We start from the raw sequence: 15,473 nt of genomic DNA, 5'->3' as shown, positions 1-15,473 counted from the left end.
TACGAGAGAATTAGCCAGAACTACATCGGAGTTGACTGAAAAGATTAGAGAGCTGACAAAGAATCTAGAAGCTGTTACGGTGCCTGTAACCATAGGTCCGGTTATGCCTGTTTTTGATAAGCAGAGGACGGGTGAAAATAGTTTGGTGATTCCATATATTGGGAATAGATTGACAAGTTTGGCTGGTCCCTCAGGAGATTCAGGACAAAGGACAGAAAATGATGATTTGAGACAATCCAGACATGAGACATGTAGTGAAGGATTAGAGATACAGTCTAATTCAAGATTGGATGCTAGTGAAGCTAGTTGTTCAGGGATGCCGATTTTAGAACCGCAGAAGAAAGTGGTTCCAGTGAGAAAATCTACTGAAATAACAGCTGAAGATTTGAATGAATGGATGAAAGTTCTTCAAAAGAGGGATAAAGATTCACAGGCAATTGATGTGGCTAGGTTACGTGTAGAATTAGAAGAGCTTGTTGCAGGGACAGTTCCTACGGAAATTCTGAAAAATCATCATGATGGTGAACTGTTATTTATGTGTAAAAATATCACCTGGAGAGCTAAAAATACACATGACAGATTAAGAGCAATAGCGAATGAGCACGGAGTTGACATTGATAAAGTGAAAGCTTTGCAGAAGTCTTACAGGATGGATTTCACAGACAAAGATATTGAAAATCTGAATGGTGCTGGTAGAACAGGACAGATTAAAGAGATGATCGCTTTATTGCGAAAATGGGGTGATGTTGAGAAGTGGAAGGATAGTGGTACAAGAAAAGAGAAGAATCAGGGGATAGGACTTATTCAGCATTTCCTGTGAGAGAAAAAGAGAAAACAGTGGATGTTTATCCTATGAGAGAAATACCTGGAGGAGGATATGTACATGTTCCATGCACCAGACAGGATATTTTATCATTTACGAATGATTTCCCTCGACTGAGAGAAAAGCCCGTCGAGTGGTATAGGCAGGTAGACAGGTTTGTGAAATTGTCAAAAGTGCTGTGGATTGACCTAAATAGTCTGTTTGATATAATTGTTCCAGCAGACTTGTGGGCTGAGTGTAAAATAGTTGTAAGTTGGCCTACTGAGGAATATCCAAGAGATCAGAGAACAGGAGCACCAGATCCAGAGGTAATGAGAAAGTATGAGCAGGTGATCGTATACCTGAAAAATAAAGTACCTCCAAAAGAGACAGACTGGGTTAAAATAGATCGAACACACCAGGAAGCAAAAGAATCGGTTCATGCTTTTTATGAGAGGCTGATACTGGCTTTTAAACAATTCAGTGGGGATGAACACCTGGGTGACAAGGATTTGAGTCATTTTGTATACAGATTTGTATATGGCCTGAGACCTGAGATTAGTGAGAGAATTCGTGAGCATACAGTGGACTGGCAGAGTAAGAAAATAGATGAGATTTTGAGACATGCAAAATACTTCAGTGATGAAATTGAAGCAAAACAGAGAAAGCTGAAAGAGAAAGCAATGTGGGCACAAGTGAAAGTTGCGGAAAGACAGGAAGCACAGTTGGTGGAACAGGCAAATAATGCAGGAAATAATCTAGGGAATAGGCCTCGGTATACAGGGAAAGGAAAGGGGAATCTTGAGGAAGCCAAAAAGAAGTTCCCGTGTCACAACTGTGGCCAACTGGGACATTGGAGATCTGAATGTACCAATCCACCATTAGCGAATAATGAGAATAAAACCTTAAATCAACAGGTGCAGAACGAAGGGATTAATCGACAGCAGCAACAACCTTCTGTTGTGAAACAGCAGAGTCAAGAGCCAAAACCGCCCTTGCCGCAGAATAGAGGATCACAAAAGTACAATCAGGATTCGGGATTCTACAATGATGAGCAGGTAAACAAACCAAGGCGTTCTAACCAGGTACAGCAGTACTTGTTAAAGAATGAAGGAAGTGAGTCTGAAGGTGATTATTGACGGTGCCGAAGAGAGGAGGAAGAGTGCATACTTGGTGCAACTCTAGAAATAGACCAGGCAGGACCATTTGTGGATGGGAAAATAAATGAAGAAGGTGTTACTTTTTTAGTAGACACAGGTGCGACAAGATCAACTGTCAGGTCAACAGATATTAGAAGTCTTCCTCTCTCGGATGAAGCAATCCAAGTAGTTGGTGTAGCCAATACACAAATCAAGACACGTCTTACTGAACCAGTAAGAGTACAAATAGGGAAATTTTCAGACATGCACAGATTTATTGTCTGTGATACTAGTCCAGTGAACTTGTTAGGCAGGGATCTGCTTTGTAAAATGAACTGTACAATTTTTTGTACACCGGATGGAATAGCTTTTGAAACACCAGATGAGGATGTTTTGTATCGAATGACTCTAGAAAATAGAGAGAGTGAGTTAATTGGTGCATATGCTGTGTTTGATCCGGAGGATTTGCCTCAAGAGCTGAGAGACACAGTGAAAAGGACAGTTTGGGATTTTACTGCAGAGGATGTGGGATTGATGAATAATGTAGATCCTGTAAAAATTGCAGTGAAAGAAGGAATTACTTATCCTAACATTCCTCAGTACAAAATGACACCAGAAATAATTGAGGGAATAACTCCTATTATTGAGAAAATGATTCAGCAAGGAGTTTTAAGAGAACTATTGAGTAGCCCGTGTAACTCACCGATAATGGGGCTAAAGAAACCTAATGGGAAGTTAGGATTGTACAGGATTTGAGAAAAGTTAATCAAATTGTGGTGGCATGTTGTCCCATTGTGCCAAATCCGTCAGTGATTTTGTATCAGATTCCACATGATGCTGAGTGGTACACAGTGATTGATTTGTGTCATGCTTTCTTTTCAATTCCATTGCATCATGAGAGCTAGCCGATTTTTGCATTTAGGTTTGGCCAGCGTATTTTAGCATGGTGTCGTATCCCACAGGGGTATACGGAGAGTCCTTCGATATTCAATCAGTTATTGAAAAAATCATTGGAGAGCTTGATTATGCCTGAAAATTCAGTACTAGTGCAGTATATTGATGATTTGCTTGTGGCATCAAAGACACGTAAAGCTTGTGAAGTAGATACCATAGCTTTACTGAATCATCTGGCAGATGGAGGGTTAAAGGTATCTCCAGCTAAATTGCAATTTTGCAAGAAAGAGGTGCATTATCTTGGACACAATATTGAAAAAGGTCTAAGAAAAGTGACTGATGACAGGATCAGAATTATCAGAGAAATGAAAGCCCCAAAGACCCAGAGGGAAGTGAGAATGTTCCTGGGAATGGTGGGTTATTGTCGTCACTGGATAATTAATTTCTCCCTGATAGCAAAGCCACTGATTAAGCTGACAAAAAGTGAGATGACAGATCCATTGGAACTAGATGGAGAACAAATGGCAGCATTTGAGGAGCAGAATGTGTGAAGCCCCTGCTTTGGGTATGCCAGACTATGAGAAAGAGTTTGAATTGTACTGTAGTGAGAGAAATGGATGTGCACTTTCAGTGTTAATCCAGAAGCATGGATTACTGAGAAGGCCTATTGCGTACTTCTCATCGACACTTGACCCTGTAGCTGTGGGTTTACCAGGTTGTCTGAAATCTGTGGCTGCAACATGCAGAAGTCTGGAACAGAGTGAGGGAATTATAATGGGATATCCTGTAAGGGTATTCGTACCTCATAATGTGGCAATTCTTTTGACAAGAAGCAGAACTCAGTACATGTCACATAGTCGGCTGACTAAATATGAAAAAGTCATTCTGGGAGCATCAAATGTGACTCTGGAGAGATGTGTGAATGTGAATCCAGCAACATTATTGCCGGATATTGAAAATGTGGGTGTGAAGACAGAAGATGATCACAATTGTTTGGATGTGCTGGATTACTGTACAAAACCGAGACCAGACATAAGGGATCTTCCCTTACTTGAGAGTGATCATGAGCTGTTTGTAGATGGATCATGTCTGAGGAATGATGAGGGTGTGCTGAGTGCAGCATATGCAGTGTGCAAGGTTTCAGAAGTGATGGAAGCATCACCATTGAAAGGAGTGAAATCTGCACAAGTTGCAGAATTGGTGGCATTGACGAAAGCTTGTGAAATTGGGAAAGATCTGAGAGTGACTGTGATGACTGATAGTCAGTATGGATTTGGAGTTGTGCATGATTTTGGCCAACTTTGGCTACAGAGAGGTTTCTTGACGTCGAGTGGGACTCCAATAAAGAATGCTGAAGTGATTGGGAAATTGCTTGAGGCGATACAGCTGCCTAAAGAATTAGCAGTTGTGAAATGTGCTGCTCATGGACAAGGAGATGATTTTGTGACAGTTGGAAACAGATTTGCCAACGACATTGCACAATATTGCGCGAAAAACAATCACTCAATTAATAGGGAACGAGAAGGGGAAATGTCTTTTTGTTCTGTGATGTTTACTAATGTTCTAGAAACGTGGGATGAAGTGAAACAGTTGCAGGATGAGGCAGGAAAGGAAGAAAAGAAAGACTGGATCAATGCAGGTTGTGCCCCAAGAGAAACAGACCATGTTTGGGTCTATAGAGATGGCAGACCAGTCATGCCTAACTCTATGCTGTCGACAATGGCAAGGATGTATCATGGCCAGGGAAATTTGGGAAGGGATGCGATGATCAGGTCTTTTAAACAGACTTGGTACAATGCAAAGTTCAGGACAATTGCAGAGAGCATCTGTCAAAGATGTTTGATTTGCCAGCAATTTAACACTGTGAAAAAGACAGTGGTGAGTCTGGGAACGATAGGCAGAGAAGGTGGTCCTTTCACGAGAATGCAGGTAGATTTCATTGAAATGCCCCAAGTGAACAGACAGAGGTATGTTCTAGTGGTAGTCTGTTTGTTCTCAAGATGGGTGGAGGCCTATCCGACTAGGAGAAATGATGGAATAACAGTGGCAAAGTTACTGTTAAGAGAGTTGATTCCTAGGTACGGGTTTCCAGTAATGATTGAGTCTGATAGAGGTGGACACTTCTATAATGAGCTCATGAGTTTGATTTGTGAAGCATTGGGCATACAGCAGAAGCTACATTGTGCATACAGGCCAGAGGCTTCTGGTGTGGTTGAACAGATAAATGGCACAATCAAGAACAGGATTGGTAAGATGTGTTTAGCCACTGGAATGAAATGGCCTGATGTCTTGCCTCTAGTGCTAATGACTATTAGATCTACTCCAGATAAAACTACTGGGTTGAGTCCGCACGAGATTTTGATGGGACGTGCAATGCGTCATGCATTTGTACCTGTCAATAAGTTGATGACAATAACTGATGACATGATTTTGGATTACTGTAAAGGCCTGGCTGACGCAGTTCATTCTGTGTTTCACCAGGTTGGAGAAGAAGCTACCACACTTGAGAAGAAGCAAGCTCATGATCTGAGTCCAGGGGACTGGGTGAGGATTAAAGTACACAGAAGAAGAAATTGCTTGGTTCCAAGGTGGGGAAGGCCAAGACAAGTTATTTTGACTACGACAACTGCAGTGAAGTGTGCTGGTGTGAAAAACTGGGTACATGCGAGTCATACTCTGAGAGTTCCAAAGCCAAAGGATGGGACTGGCAAGGAGTATTTTGAAGAATCAGATTCCAGTGATGATGAAGACTCAGAACCAGTGAGAAAAAAGTTCAGGAAAAGAAGCAGAAAAGACTTCAAGAGAACCATTGAGAGTCTCAGAAGGGAGATCAGATTCTGTAAGAGAGCCTGAAGTTCCAAAAAGCAGTGGAGGAAAAAGAAGCGAAAAGAGTAATTCCACAGAGACTACTCCTGAATCAGAAGAGGAGATTGAAGAACCACTTGAGATTATACCTGAAGAAGTAGGGTCAGAAGAAGATAGAGAGGGACAGATTGCGGAAGACCCCCGAGGAGGTGTAGGGAACATTCCTGATAAGCTAGGTGAAGGGACAAGTAGACAGCAAGAAGATTGCGTGTCGGAGACTCGAGGAGGGAAAGAAGTAGGGAAGTCTCAAACAGTGGTGAAAAAGACTGTGGAGCGAAAGAAAACTGCTGAAGAACAAGAGGCATTTGAAACAGAATCGGATGAAAGTGAGAATGAAAAATCAGAAGGTCGAGTTCTGAGAAAGAGAACTTGGATTGGAGAAAGAAATATTACAGAAACAAGACCGAAAAAGGTTGTAAGAGGAGATTTTTGGCCTAACAACAGAGTGAAGAGGCTGAGATACAGACTGATAAGAGCAAATACATCGAAAGCTGAACAAGTGAATGAGGTGTCGAGTCAAAATGAAGTAAAAAGAAAGGAGCAAAAGGAGTCAAGAGAACCCGAGGAGATAAAGAGAATTAGAAGACCCAACCAAAAGTACAGATCACCGGAATGGTCTTATGTGGCACTGTCTGAAGGAGGAGAAGAAGAAGAAACAGTGAATCGAGGCAATCCGGAGGGGATCTTGAGAAAAGTGGTTGAGGAAAAGGAAAAATCTGTTGGAATCTTAAAAGTTATCCTGACTGACATTGGAGAAGAGTCGGATGCACAGGATGTTGTTGATGATCTGATACAATTTGATGTTGCTGAAGAAGAAGAAGTGAAAAGTGATGAATATCCAAATTGAGTGAACTGAAGAAATCATTTGGAGAAAAGTGAAAAGGAGAAAGTCTGAAATTCAGTTGTCTGAAGTGATAAAAAAATAAAGAATAACAGTAGTGGAGTAGTAGAGGCTAAGTCAAAAGACACGGTCAAAGTAGTAAAATGGCTAACATAGAGAATGATCAAAGTAAATGTGCCTTCTTGAAAAGATGGTGTAGAATGTGCTGTTGCTGTACTGGATTATTGATGCTACTATGGGGTGTTTTAGCTTTATTAGTTACATTTAGAGTTACAATAGGTACATTTGAAATACATACTGAGAATGAGACTAATGTAGAGAAAAGTTCACAAAAAGTAGTTCCAACTAGAATTAGTAATACTTACATGCATAAAGATAGGTCAATTAATGATTTTTCTAGCAATGTTTTTTCGAAATTGTTGTATGAATATGTGAAGACAATGGAAGTGAGGGATTGCTACGTTTGTATGCAATTACCTGCATCCGTTTCAGAGGGTGTTACTTATCACCATTTACCAGCTACGTATGGAATTTCTTGTAGTGTGTTAAGTAGTGTTTTTTATTTGCTAGGGAAAATAGATTATGAGATGTCTAACAAAGATAGTATTTTTGGGCAATTGCCTATGAATGAAAAGCTGAATCCAGCTAAAGAAGCTAACATTTTTGGTGAGATTTTCATTGAAAAAGAAGAATTAACATTAGATTACATTTTTAAGAATAATTTAACTTGCAGTTTGAAAGAAGAGGAGAAAGCTTTCCTAAACATGGTGGAGGAAAGGAGATTGAGCATGCATGAAAAGGCAGGGAAATACAAAGTGAGTGAGACAATTTGGGACATTGAGATGGGAAAAGAATTGAGAAATGGAGATAGTCCAACTTTAGCTTTAGATGCACCACAGAAGGGTAAGCTGTGTATTACAAGAAGGAAATCCCAATATGATACATACTTTGTTGGGACGAGTGAGTGTCATGATACATACTTCATTGCAACAGGATGGGGTTTTAGAGGAGGAGAGGATCCAGTATTCCCAGGAGTGTATTATGTTTGTGGGAACAAGGCTTATTACAAGTTGCCTGACCATTGGTATGGCACGTGTTATGTGGGCCTGGTCTTTCCAAAGATTTTTCATATAGATAGAATAGAAGATGTAGAACATATTAATTTATTAACACGTTTTAAGAGAGAAACTTGGTCAGAAATAGTGGGTGACATTTTTGAAGCTTTAATTCCAGCAGTGGGAATTTCTTTAAATGCATATGGAATTCGGAAACTGTCAACAGTGGTGGATCGCTTATCGACAAATACCGCTGGAGGGTTTGTTTTGGTGAATACGGAATTGATTGCCGTACGTGCCATGTCTATGCAAAATCGACTTGCCCTTGATATTCTATTAGCCAAGGAAGGTGGGGTCTGTGGAATATTGAAAATTCAACATTGTTGCACTTACATTCCAGACGAAAGCAAAGACTTGAAGGTCTATATCAAAAATATTACTGATTTGCATGAAGAATTAGTACCACTGGAAGCTGAGAGTATTTGGACTAAAATAGCTAATAAAATAGTTGCTGTTAAGAGTTTTATTGCAAAAATAGGTAGTACTATTATAGGTAAGATATTGTTTCCTTTAACTTGTATAATTGTTGCTTTATTGATACTAAGATTGGTGTGTTTGTGTTGTAAAAACAGGGGAGGGAAAAAGAAATTAATTAAAAGAAATATTGAAAAGAGAAATAAAAGAAAAAGAGATCCACAAGAAATAGAATTAGAAGAATTGAGGGAGAGTGTTTATTTGGAGACAAAGAGGGATGATGAAAGGGAGTCTGGTGTCTAGTGTTGTGAAAAAGAAAAAGACATTTCCAGTTTCTCCTAAAAATTGGGATTAAATTTTACAATTTTTTTTTTTTTTTGGGTTGTTTATTTGGTGATAATATCACCAAAGGGGGGATTGCTGGAGCAGAGTTTTCTGTTGAAAATCTATTGGGTTTTTTAAGCTCTGGTTTGTTTATTGTCGAAAGAAATTAAAATTATTAATTTATAACTACTAATTATTTGTTTTGTGTAAATGTTCTGATTAATCAATACGTACTAATAAGAGAAAACTATACGTGGGGTTGCATTCATGTTATTTACTAATAATGTGCATGTTTAATTAAATAAATGTTGCTGAGTGCTGTTTATTTTAAAGCACAAAAAAACGCTTTTTAAATGTCGTGTACTAATGCTTTTCTTGTGTTGCAAAGGCTAGATAATTACATACACATAAGGGTATTAGTGGGGTTAACACTGTTTAATCACTATGCTGTGGTAACGTTGTTTTTGTCTCTTTTAATTAAGATGGTACGTTTTGGCCTATTTAAAAATGGCTACCGTTTAAAGCCTACATTTGAGTGCTGAGATTTTGATGAGAAGGCCTTGCTGAACATGGTCGAGAGTCATCTGACCACAGTCTTCGCCTGGTTAAAAGTTTTCCGTGAGGACAGCAGCTTTGGGCGGACATCCAAGTGTCCTTGGAAGACAAAGGAGCCACAATGAACTTTGTGATCACCATGCTGGTTCCGAGGAAATATGAACATGAAAAAGAAACATTTTCAAGTTTTAGTTCCGTCTTCCGTCTTTTTATTTTTGAGGTTTTTTCTGAGCGGAGATTTTTCCAAATGTAGCGATGCTACATCCTTTCCTGCTCGCTCTGCTCAGAGGTTCAGCGGATATCTAAAACATTTTATGTTGCCTTTGTTAAATTTATTATAAATATACTAGACTAGAGAGGGTCTGTGGTCATTGCATTTTGGATTCTGAGGCCACTTCTTTCCGAACTTGCGTTGGTGAGGATCGATGCTGTGAGGACGGCGACTTGAGAGACTTCTATCGAGAGACCTGTCCTGACTCGTTTATGACATTTAGCTAGAATAGGTAATTATGAGAATAATGATTTTGCTTTTGAATTGATTTTCTTTGAACTAATTTTAGATAAATTACCATTATTTGAAATACTGTGTTGGTGGTTATTTCTTGTCAATTATTGAGTACTCTCTTTTGATTATTGTTGATTATTATTGGTTAAATCATGACTCAAGACAGTGTCAATTAGGTCTTATCGACCGTAGTGTAGATGCAGGGTGTTTAGAAGGTTTTCTTTCCACAGGTTCAGTGCTGATAGAGTAATCTGAGTGTATGTTAGTGAAATGGGCCCAAGCGTATGATGAGTGTATGTGCGTGTATCTGTGAATTTACTCTATCCGTGGAAGTAGGGAGAATTTGTACACCCCAATCTGCACCACATGCACACTTACAGGTAGCTGGTGAGTGGTGATAGTGCTCAGGTTGTGGGCTAGCACAGACAGTCCCAAACAAGCAGCGGTCCACCTTGTGCAGCACCCTGTCCCACCCCCAGTAGCAGGGGGTCGTGCAGCTCCGGTCCGGGCTGAGTGACTGGGAGGGAGTAAGCAGGCAGAGCAGTAGCACAAGGGTGCGAGGCTCCATGGCTGGCATGGAGGACAGTGCACACTTCAGAGCAGCTGTGCTGATGCGAGATGGTGCCCAACCTCTCAATGTGAAGTTAGCGACGCCAGCAGCTAATGAGGCTGCGGCGGTTGATCATGGAGTGTGGAAGGATTTATTTTATGCTCATCATCAGCGTTGTATAAACCTGCCCATAGGAAGCACTGGTAAACATCCGGAGACTAGAGGACAGGGAGGCGGGACTTTGCAACTCCCTTTCACTTCCAAGCTACCAGGGGCTGCAGCCATGGTTGGGTTTGACAGGGGATTAGGGATGCACTTGTACCCTCTCCCCTGCATGGTTGGTGGTGTGCTCTGTGAGTGGGGTATTACATCTGTGGGGTGTATCTGGGATGTGACTTAAAGAATGAATGGGGTTTTATGGATGGTACGTGATTACATGAACAGAATTGTAGTTCCCATATATGTTAATCAGGATCCACAAGTACTCTGTAGTCCGGCTGGCCATAAATGACCCAGGAAATGTTTGTGTAACCATAGAGGAACAGCAGAGAAGCAGTGGGTACAGTAAGTGCAATACATCTACATTCTCTTTGATCCATGCGATATCATTCACAACCTTGAGGGAGGTAAAGTGCACAATTGCCTACTTTCAGTCCCACATGAACCCAACTTTTTCCCTCTTCCTTCCAGTGTGTGGGATAGTGTCCTATTGGTTCTGGCCGGTCACACCCAATTTGGAATCAGTTTCAATTATGTGGGGCTGGGCACCCGTAACTCCTCTATGCGGTGGTGGGCGGAGCTTTGCCTAACGCCGCGCCCAAGCAGAGCCCGGAGTGTGCAAAACTCTGCAAACTCCGCTGGCGGAGGCGAGTTCACTGCCCACCCCTACTTAGGAGTACTAGTCCATGCCCAGTGCAGCCGCTACTCCCTGAAAACGAATCCTTGATGCCTATTGGGTGTATTTGGAAAAGATTGTCAAAAAAGTGTTTAAAGCATTGATTAAATACAGTCTGATGCTAAAAAAGGTCCAAACATCAGTTGATATAATTAAGCATTAATCAATCAATCAGTCAAATCAAGCTTTATTCACCTGCATTTAAAACAATAAAAGCACAGCATAGAATACAATAATCCATGAGCCATAAAATACAATTAAAACACAGAACAATTTCTCTGTAAATGTCTCAATCTCATCTTAGCTTTTAAAAATCATGCAACGTTAATAATAACATATTCTTGTAATAACAAGAGAGGAGGTTGATTTGTGAGAATTTCAAGGCGTTCAGTAGGCGACACAATATAAACTTTCCTAAGTGCTCCGAATTAAGCATTAATCATTTTATTCATGTCCGAATGGGGAACTATTACTAGTTCTCTTCAAGTGCTCGATTTGGTCTCTGGGTAACCAACTGCGCCCAGCCCCTTTTTCCCATCAAACACATCTCCCATGGAGAAACCCCTCTGATTGCAGGGCCCCTAATGCTGGAAAATACTTTTCTGGCACATTCTCGAGACCTTTGCTCCCCTGGGCTTAAGTAAGACACTAGCTCCCACTTATTGCTGTTGACCTAGCACACTGTTCTTCTAAGATTATATTTAATAATGGAGATCTTTATTCTGTATTTATTCTCCATCCTTGCTCGTATCCTGATGATTCAGTTTCCGGTGTGCATACTATACTGCACATGCCATAAATAAAAACAAATTGTCATTCAGTAGGGAATCATCAATATGCTTCATAGCCACAATTGTAAAATTCATGTCCAACAGCTGTCCAGCCTGAAAGAGATCCTGTGCCAAAATTCACAAAATGCTCAAACATTGCCCTTCCCACTTGCATTTCCCACATGCGCATTGGCACAGTTTCAAAGCATAAATGTGGACAGACTCAACAATAAATGAGGCGAGAAAGAACCTCTGGAACAATACCTTATAAACTTTTCAGCAAGACTTTCAACGAAGGAGAATATCTCAGTCCAGTGATTTCTGACACTTCCAGACCTGAAAGAGATTTCAGAAAAGCAACGTAAAGAAACTGTATCAAGTTAAACATCTGGCAGAGCTAGCCCAAACAGCATCATTAATGTTCAGATGTTACTCCATCATGGGAAATTGGTGTTTGTAGGTCTGGACACCAGCACATCAATGTAATTTAAATGTGTGCCCATCATTTAAAACTGAGGTACAACTTTAAAGTCTGACATCAATACAGAGTCATATAGTATCATGGCCGCCTATTAAGAAATCAATTCTGAAATGTAAAACCATCAAGCAAATTGTTGAATGATCCCAAGAGTATTAATTCTGTGTTTGAGATTTAATCCTCTCCTTTTCTACCTTTAAAGGCTCCATTCTCCTGTCAAGATGTTTCCTATTACAGATCGCAAAGACATCCCTATGTTTCTTTCTCTCAACTTTACAGGCTGAACTTAAACATTGCTTCTTATCTTGCCATGTTTTGTGGATCATTGGAACGTACTGCATATTCTATTCATGCATTTCTTTGTCTTATGTTTATTTTCTGTTCATTTTTCATAAAAGGACAACTATTTGCAATCAAGAGATTTTTCCAATTTTAAGTTAGTGAACTTTGAATTGAAGGGTGAATGAGAATTAGCCGAAAATGTGGTCTCTATGCATTTCTTGTCGGTACTGAGTCAGCCAGAACACTGTTTCTCATAGAATCTGAAATTACACAAGCCTTGTAATGGAGCTCCATAGGTTCTACGATGCTGTGGAGTTTTAATTACAGATTGATAGTGATTTGATGTTACTACGAGAATTGTTATCTTTAGTGTCTGTAGAGGAACCATCAATACAAAAAGTCCAGACTCCTCTGCAAAATCTTGGTTATGATGCTCGACTGATCACTAAACTAATCAACTCGACCAGTGGATAATCATGTTTAGCTACCTTTTCTGTTCAAGAAACCATCACTACATTTGGAGTTATGGACCCAAAGAATCATAATGTTCAACCACTGCTATAGTAAAGAAATCATTGCAATGATAGTGAGCAAAGACTCTCCTTAGATCATTGTTCCCACCTTCAGGTGTAGAGAAGGAAACAAGTTTATACCAAAGTACCAGTAAACTGTAGTCATCACATCAAAGCCCTGGTGCGGCGCAGAGAACATCACTTTACTGAGGTACTGGCCCACACCGAGCATCAAGTCCTCCCACCGCCAGGAGCGATCGCTGTATTAAGGATCACATAGATCATCATGTGCTCATGTTGTGGAACTGGAACATCCGTGAACTAATGTACCAGGATTGCTTAGATAATGATGTCCAGTGATACGCAGTGGTAAAATAACTAAATAGAGCCAAATGTACAAGGAAGCGGTGAATCACCCAAGCGCCTCTAACGTTGAAGCCTATACTGATGGACTACGATCTCCTGGATCATTGTGGTCATTCCTGTGATGCCGAGAAAGAAACAACTTTACACTTATAATCATGGGCCGCTGGCTCATTGTGTTTGGCCACTTGCTGTTGTGAAACTTTTATTTATTAATGCAATAAACAGCATGGGCCTGATTCACAAAGGAAAATTCACACAAATGTGTAAGTTTAAAATTTTTACTATTCACAAACACATTTTACGGGTAGTATCTTTATGACTGAGGAGTCTCCGCACTCATATTGGGCTGACATTTCACCAACAAACATTACAGGGATACTTCCCCATATACAGCCTTCTATCTAAGATCTCTCTGATATCCATCCCTTGACTAAAAACTCTTGTTTCAACATTAGTTGACCAAACTGCTAAGACCTAGAACTCCTTTATGGCCCATATGAGGTACACAGTCACCTTGGTCTATGAAGCATAACCAAGATTGGATTCGTCCCATCAACATAACTATCATCAGGAACTGTAAAAGAACCCTTCACTCTTATATGTATGGACCTGTTGGCTGGCCCATCTTCTTTAATGTACTATTCATGGCAGTGACCATCTTCTCATTCTTGCACTCAGGCACGTTAAGACTACCTCAGGGGGGGCTGGCCCATTAGGGCAGTGTGCACTAAGCCCCATCACTTCTCCTACCACCCACTGTCCGTAACCAGCCTGATGCACTGAGCTATTATCGAATTTCTATGATGAATTTAAAACCTATGTTTGAGTGATAACTTCTAGTGAGTTGTCAAAACGTTTTCTTGGTGTGATTTGCTCAATGTAAAAGTTTTTTTTACTGCAATGGCTGTTATCTCATAACTCACGGTGGACGCATTTCAACATCTGCATTGATGAAATTTATGATTGCTAAACTATAACAAAAGAAGTTTATCTTTATGGTTTATAAGGTTATAAAGGCTGTTATTATACAAAAAATTGTTATGCACTAATATTTTATATATTTTGTCATTCACAGACTACTACTTTGGGGATCATTTAGAATATGTGGGAAGCTGTAAAAACTTCAATTAAATGTGTGGAAAGTGGGTGGATTTTGGTGCATATAATGACATTTTTGTGTTAAGAGGAAAGCACTCCATTCCATGTCCTTTAGTACCAGAGCAAAAGCAAAACGCTGGTGCCCAATTTTATATCAATAATTGTGGGAACTTTTGGGAGTTGAGAAGTTTAAAAAGTCCCTCTTGCCCATACATCTTAAATCTAGGAAATAGAGAGATAGAAAACACTATTCTCTCAAGGAGTACCAGGTTAAGTTATCTATGGAATTCAGGATGGAAAGGGAAGACAGAAGTGGCTGGGTCTGCAATACAGCAACACATATCTCCTGACTGCCCTCCTCCCATCAGTGCTGCTGCTAGAGAAGAAGAAACATCATATTTAACTTTGAGACATATAGCATTGTATTGGAATGAGTGTGACATAAAAGGCAACCTCTGTTGTAACACTATAGCTAGATTTGATAAAGAATTATGGCAACTTGTTAAATGAATACAGTTATTAGTGGGTAAGCACTTCTTACATGGAAGTGCAACACTTCTGCCCAATAAAAACATGTTCTACTGTCTAGCAACATGTGGGCGTAGCCAAAAACCCTCAGCTGCACTGTTAAGCCTGACCTAAAAAGTAGGAGTGGGCGATATATTCCACTCCACTGCAGAGTTGACGGAGTTTTGGCCACTCCACGTTATGCTTGTAACACGAAGTTCCGGGCCAAATTCCACCAACTGCTGCATGGTGGAGAATTTTTTTGTGCGCAGCCCGCCAGCGGTAGGTTAGCGAGTGCAAGCGAGTTTTGGCAGCCCCTAGTGTGATTTTTGTTTGCTAGGAGGGCACCCGGTGATATTTCTCCATCGCATGCGTTCGCGGGAAGGTCAAGACTGTTCGAGACTATCGAAGCCAGAAAGCTGCTGCTTGAGTTGATAATCTACTTGAGCAGCAGCAAAATCAGCTTGAGAAGCTACGCTCTATAGCACATGACATGGTGCCGTTATCACTCTTTTTTCAGCATGGAACAAGATCCTGCCACTAAATCAAAGTGTAGGCAGC

General features: G+C 40.4%; 1 protein-coding gene across 1 annotated transcript in view; it reads right to left on the bottom strand.

The window, feature by feature from the left end:
* The window catches only part of ANTXRL (ANTXR like), a 333,449-nt gene that overhangs the window by 209,640 nt on the left and 108,336 nt on the right, over positions 1-15,473 (bottom strand). Inside the window, exon 2 of the mRNA XM_085608779.1 lies at positions 11,934-12,005. Within this exon, the coding sequence (XP_085464905.1) occupies positions 11,934-12,005 (72 nt within the window). The remainder of the gene's footprint in view (positions 1-11,933; positions 12,006-15,473) is intronic.

The sequence above is a fragment of the Triturus cristatus genome, chromosome 1_2 (genome assembly GCF_964204655.1).
Source record: "Triturus cristatus chromosome 1_2, aTriCri1.1, whole genome shotgun sequence".
NCBI classification, from domain to species: Eukaryota; Metazoa; Chordata; class Amphibia; order Caudata; family Salamandridae; genus Triturus; species Triturus cristatus.
This window is presented reverse-complemented; position numbering and strand designations above follow the sequence as displayed.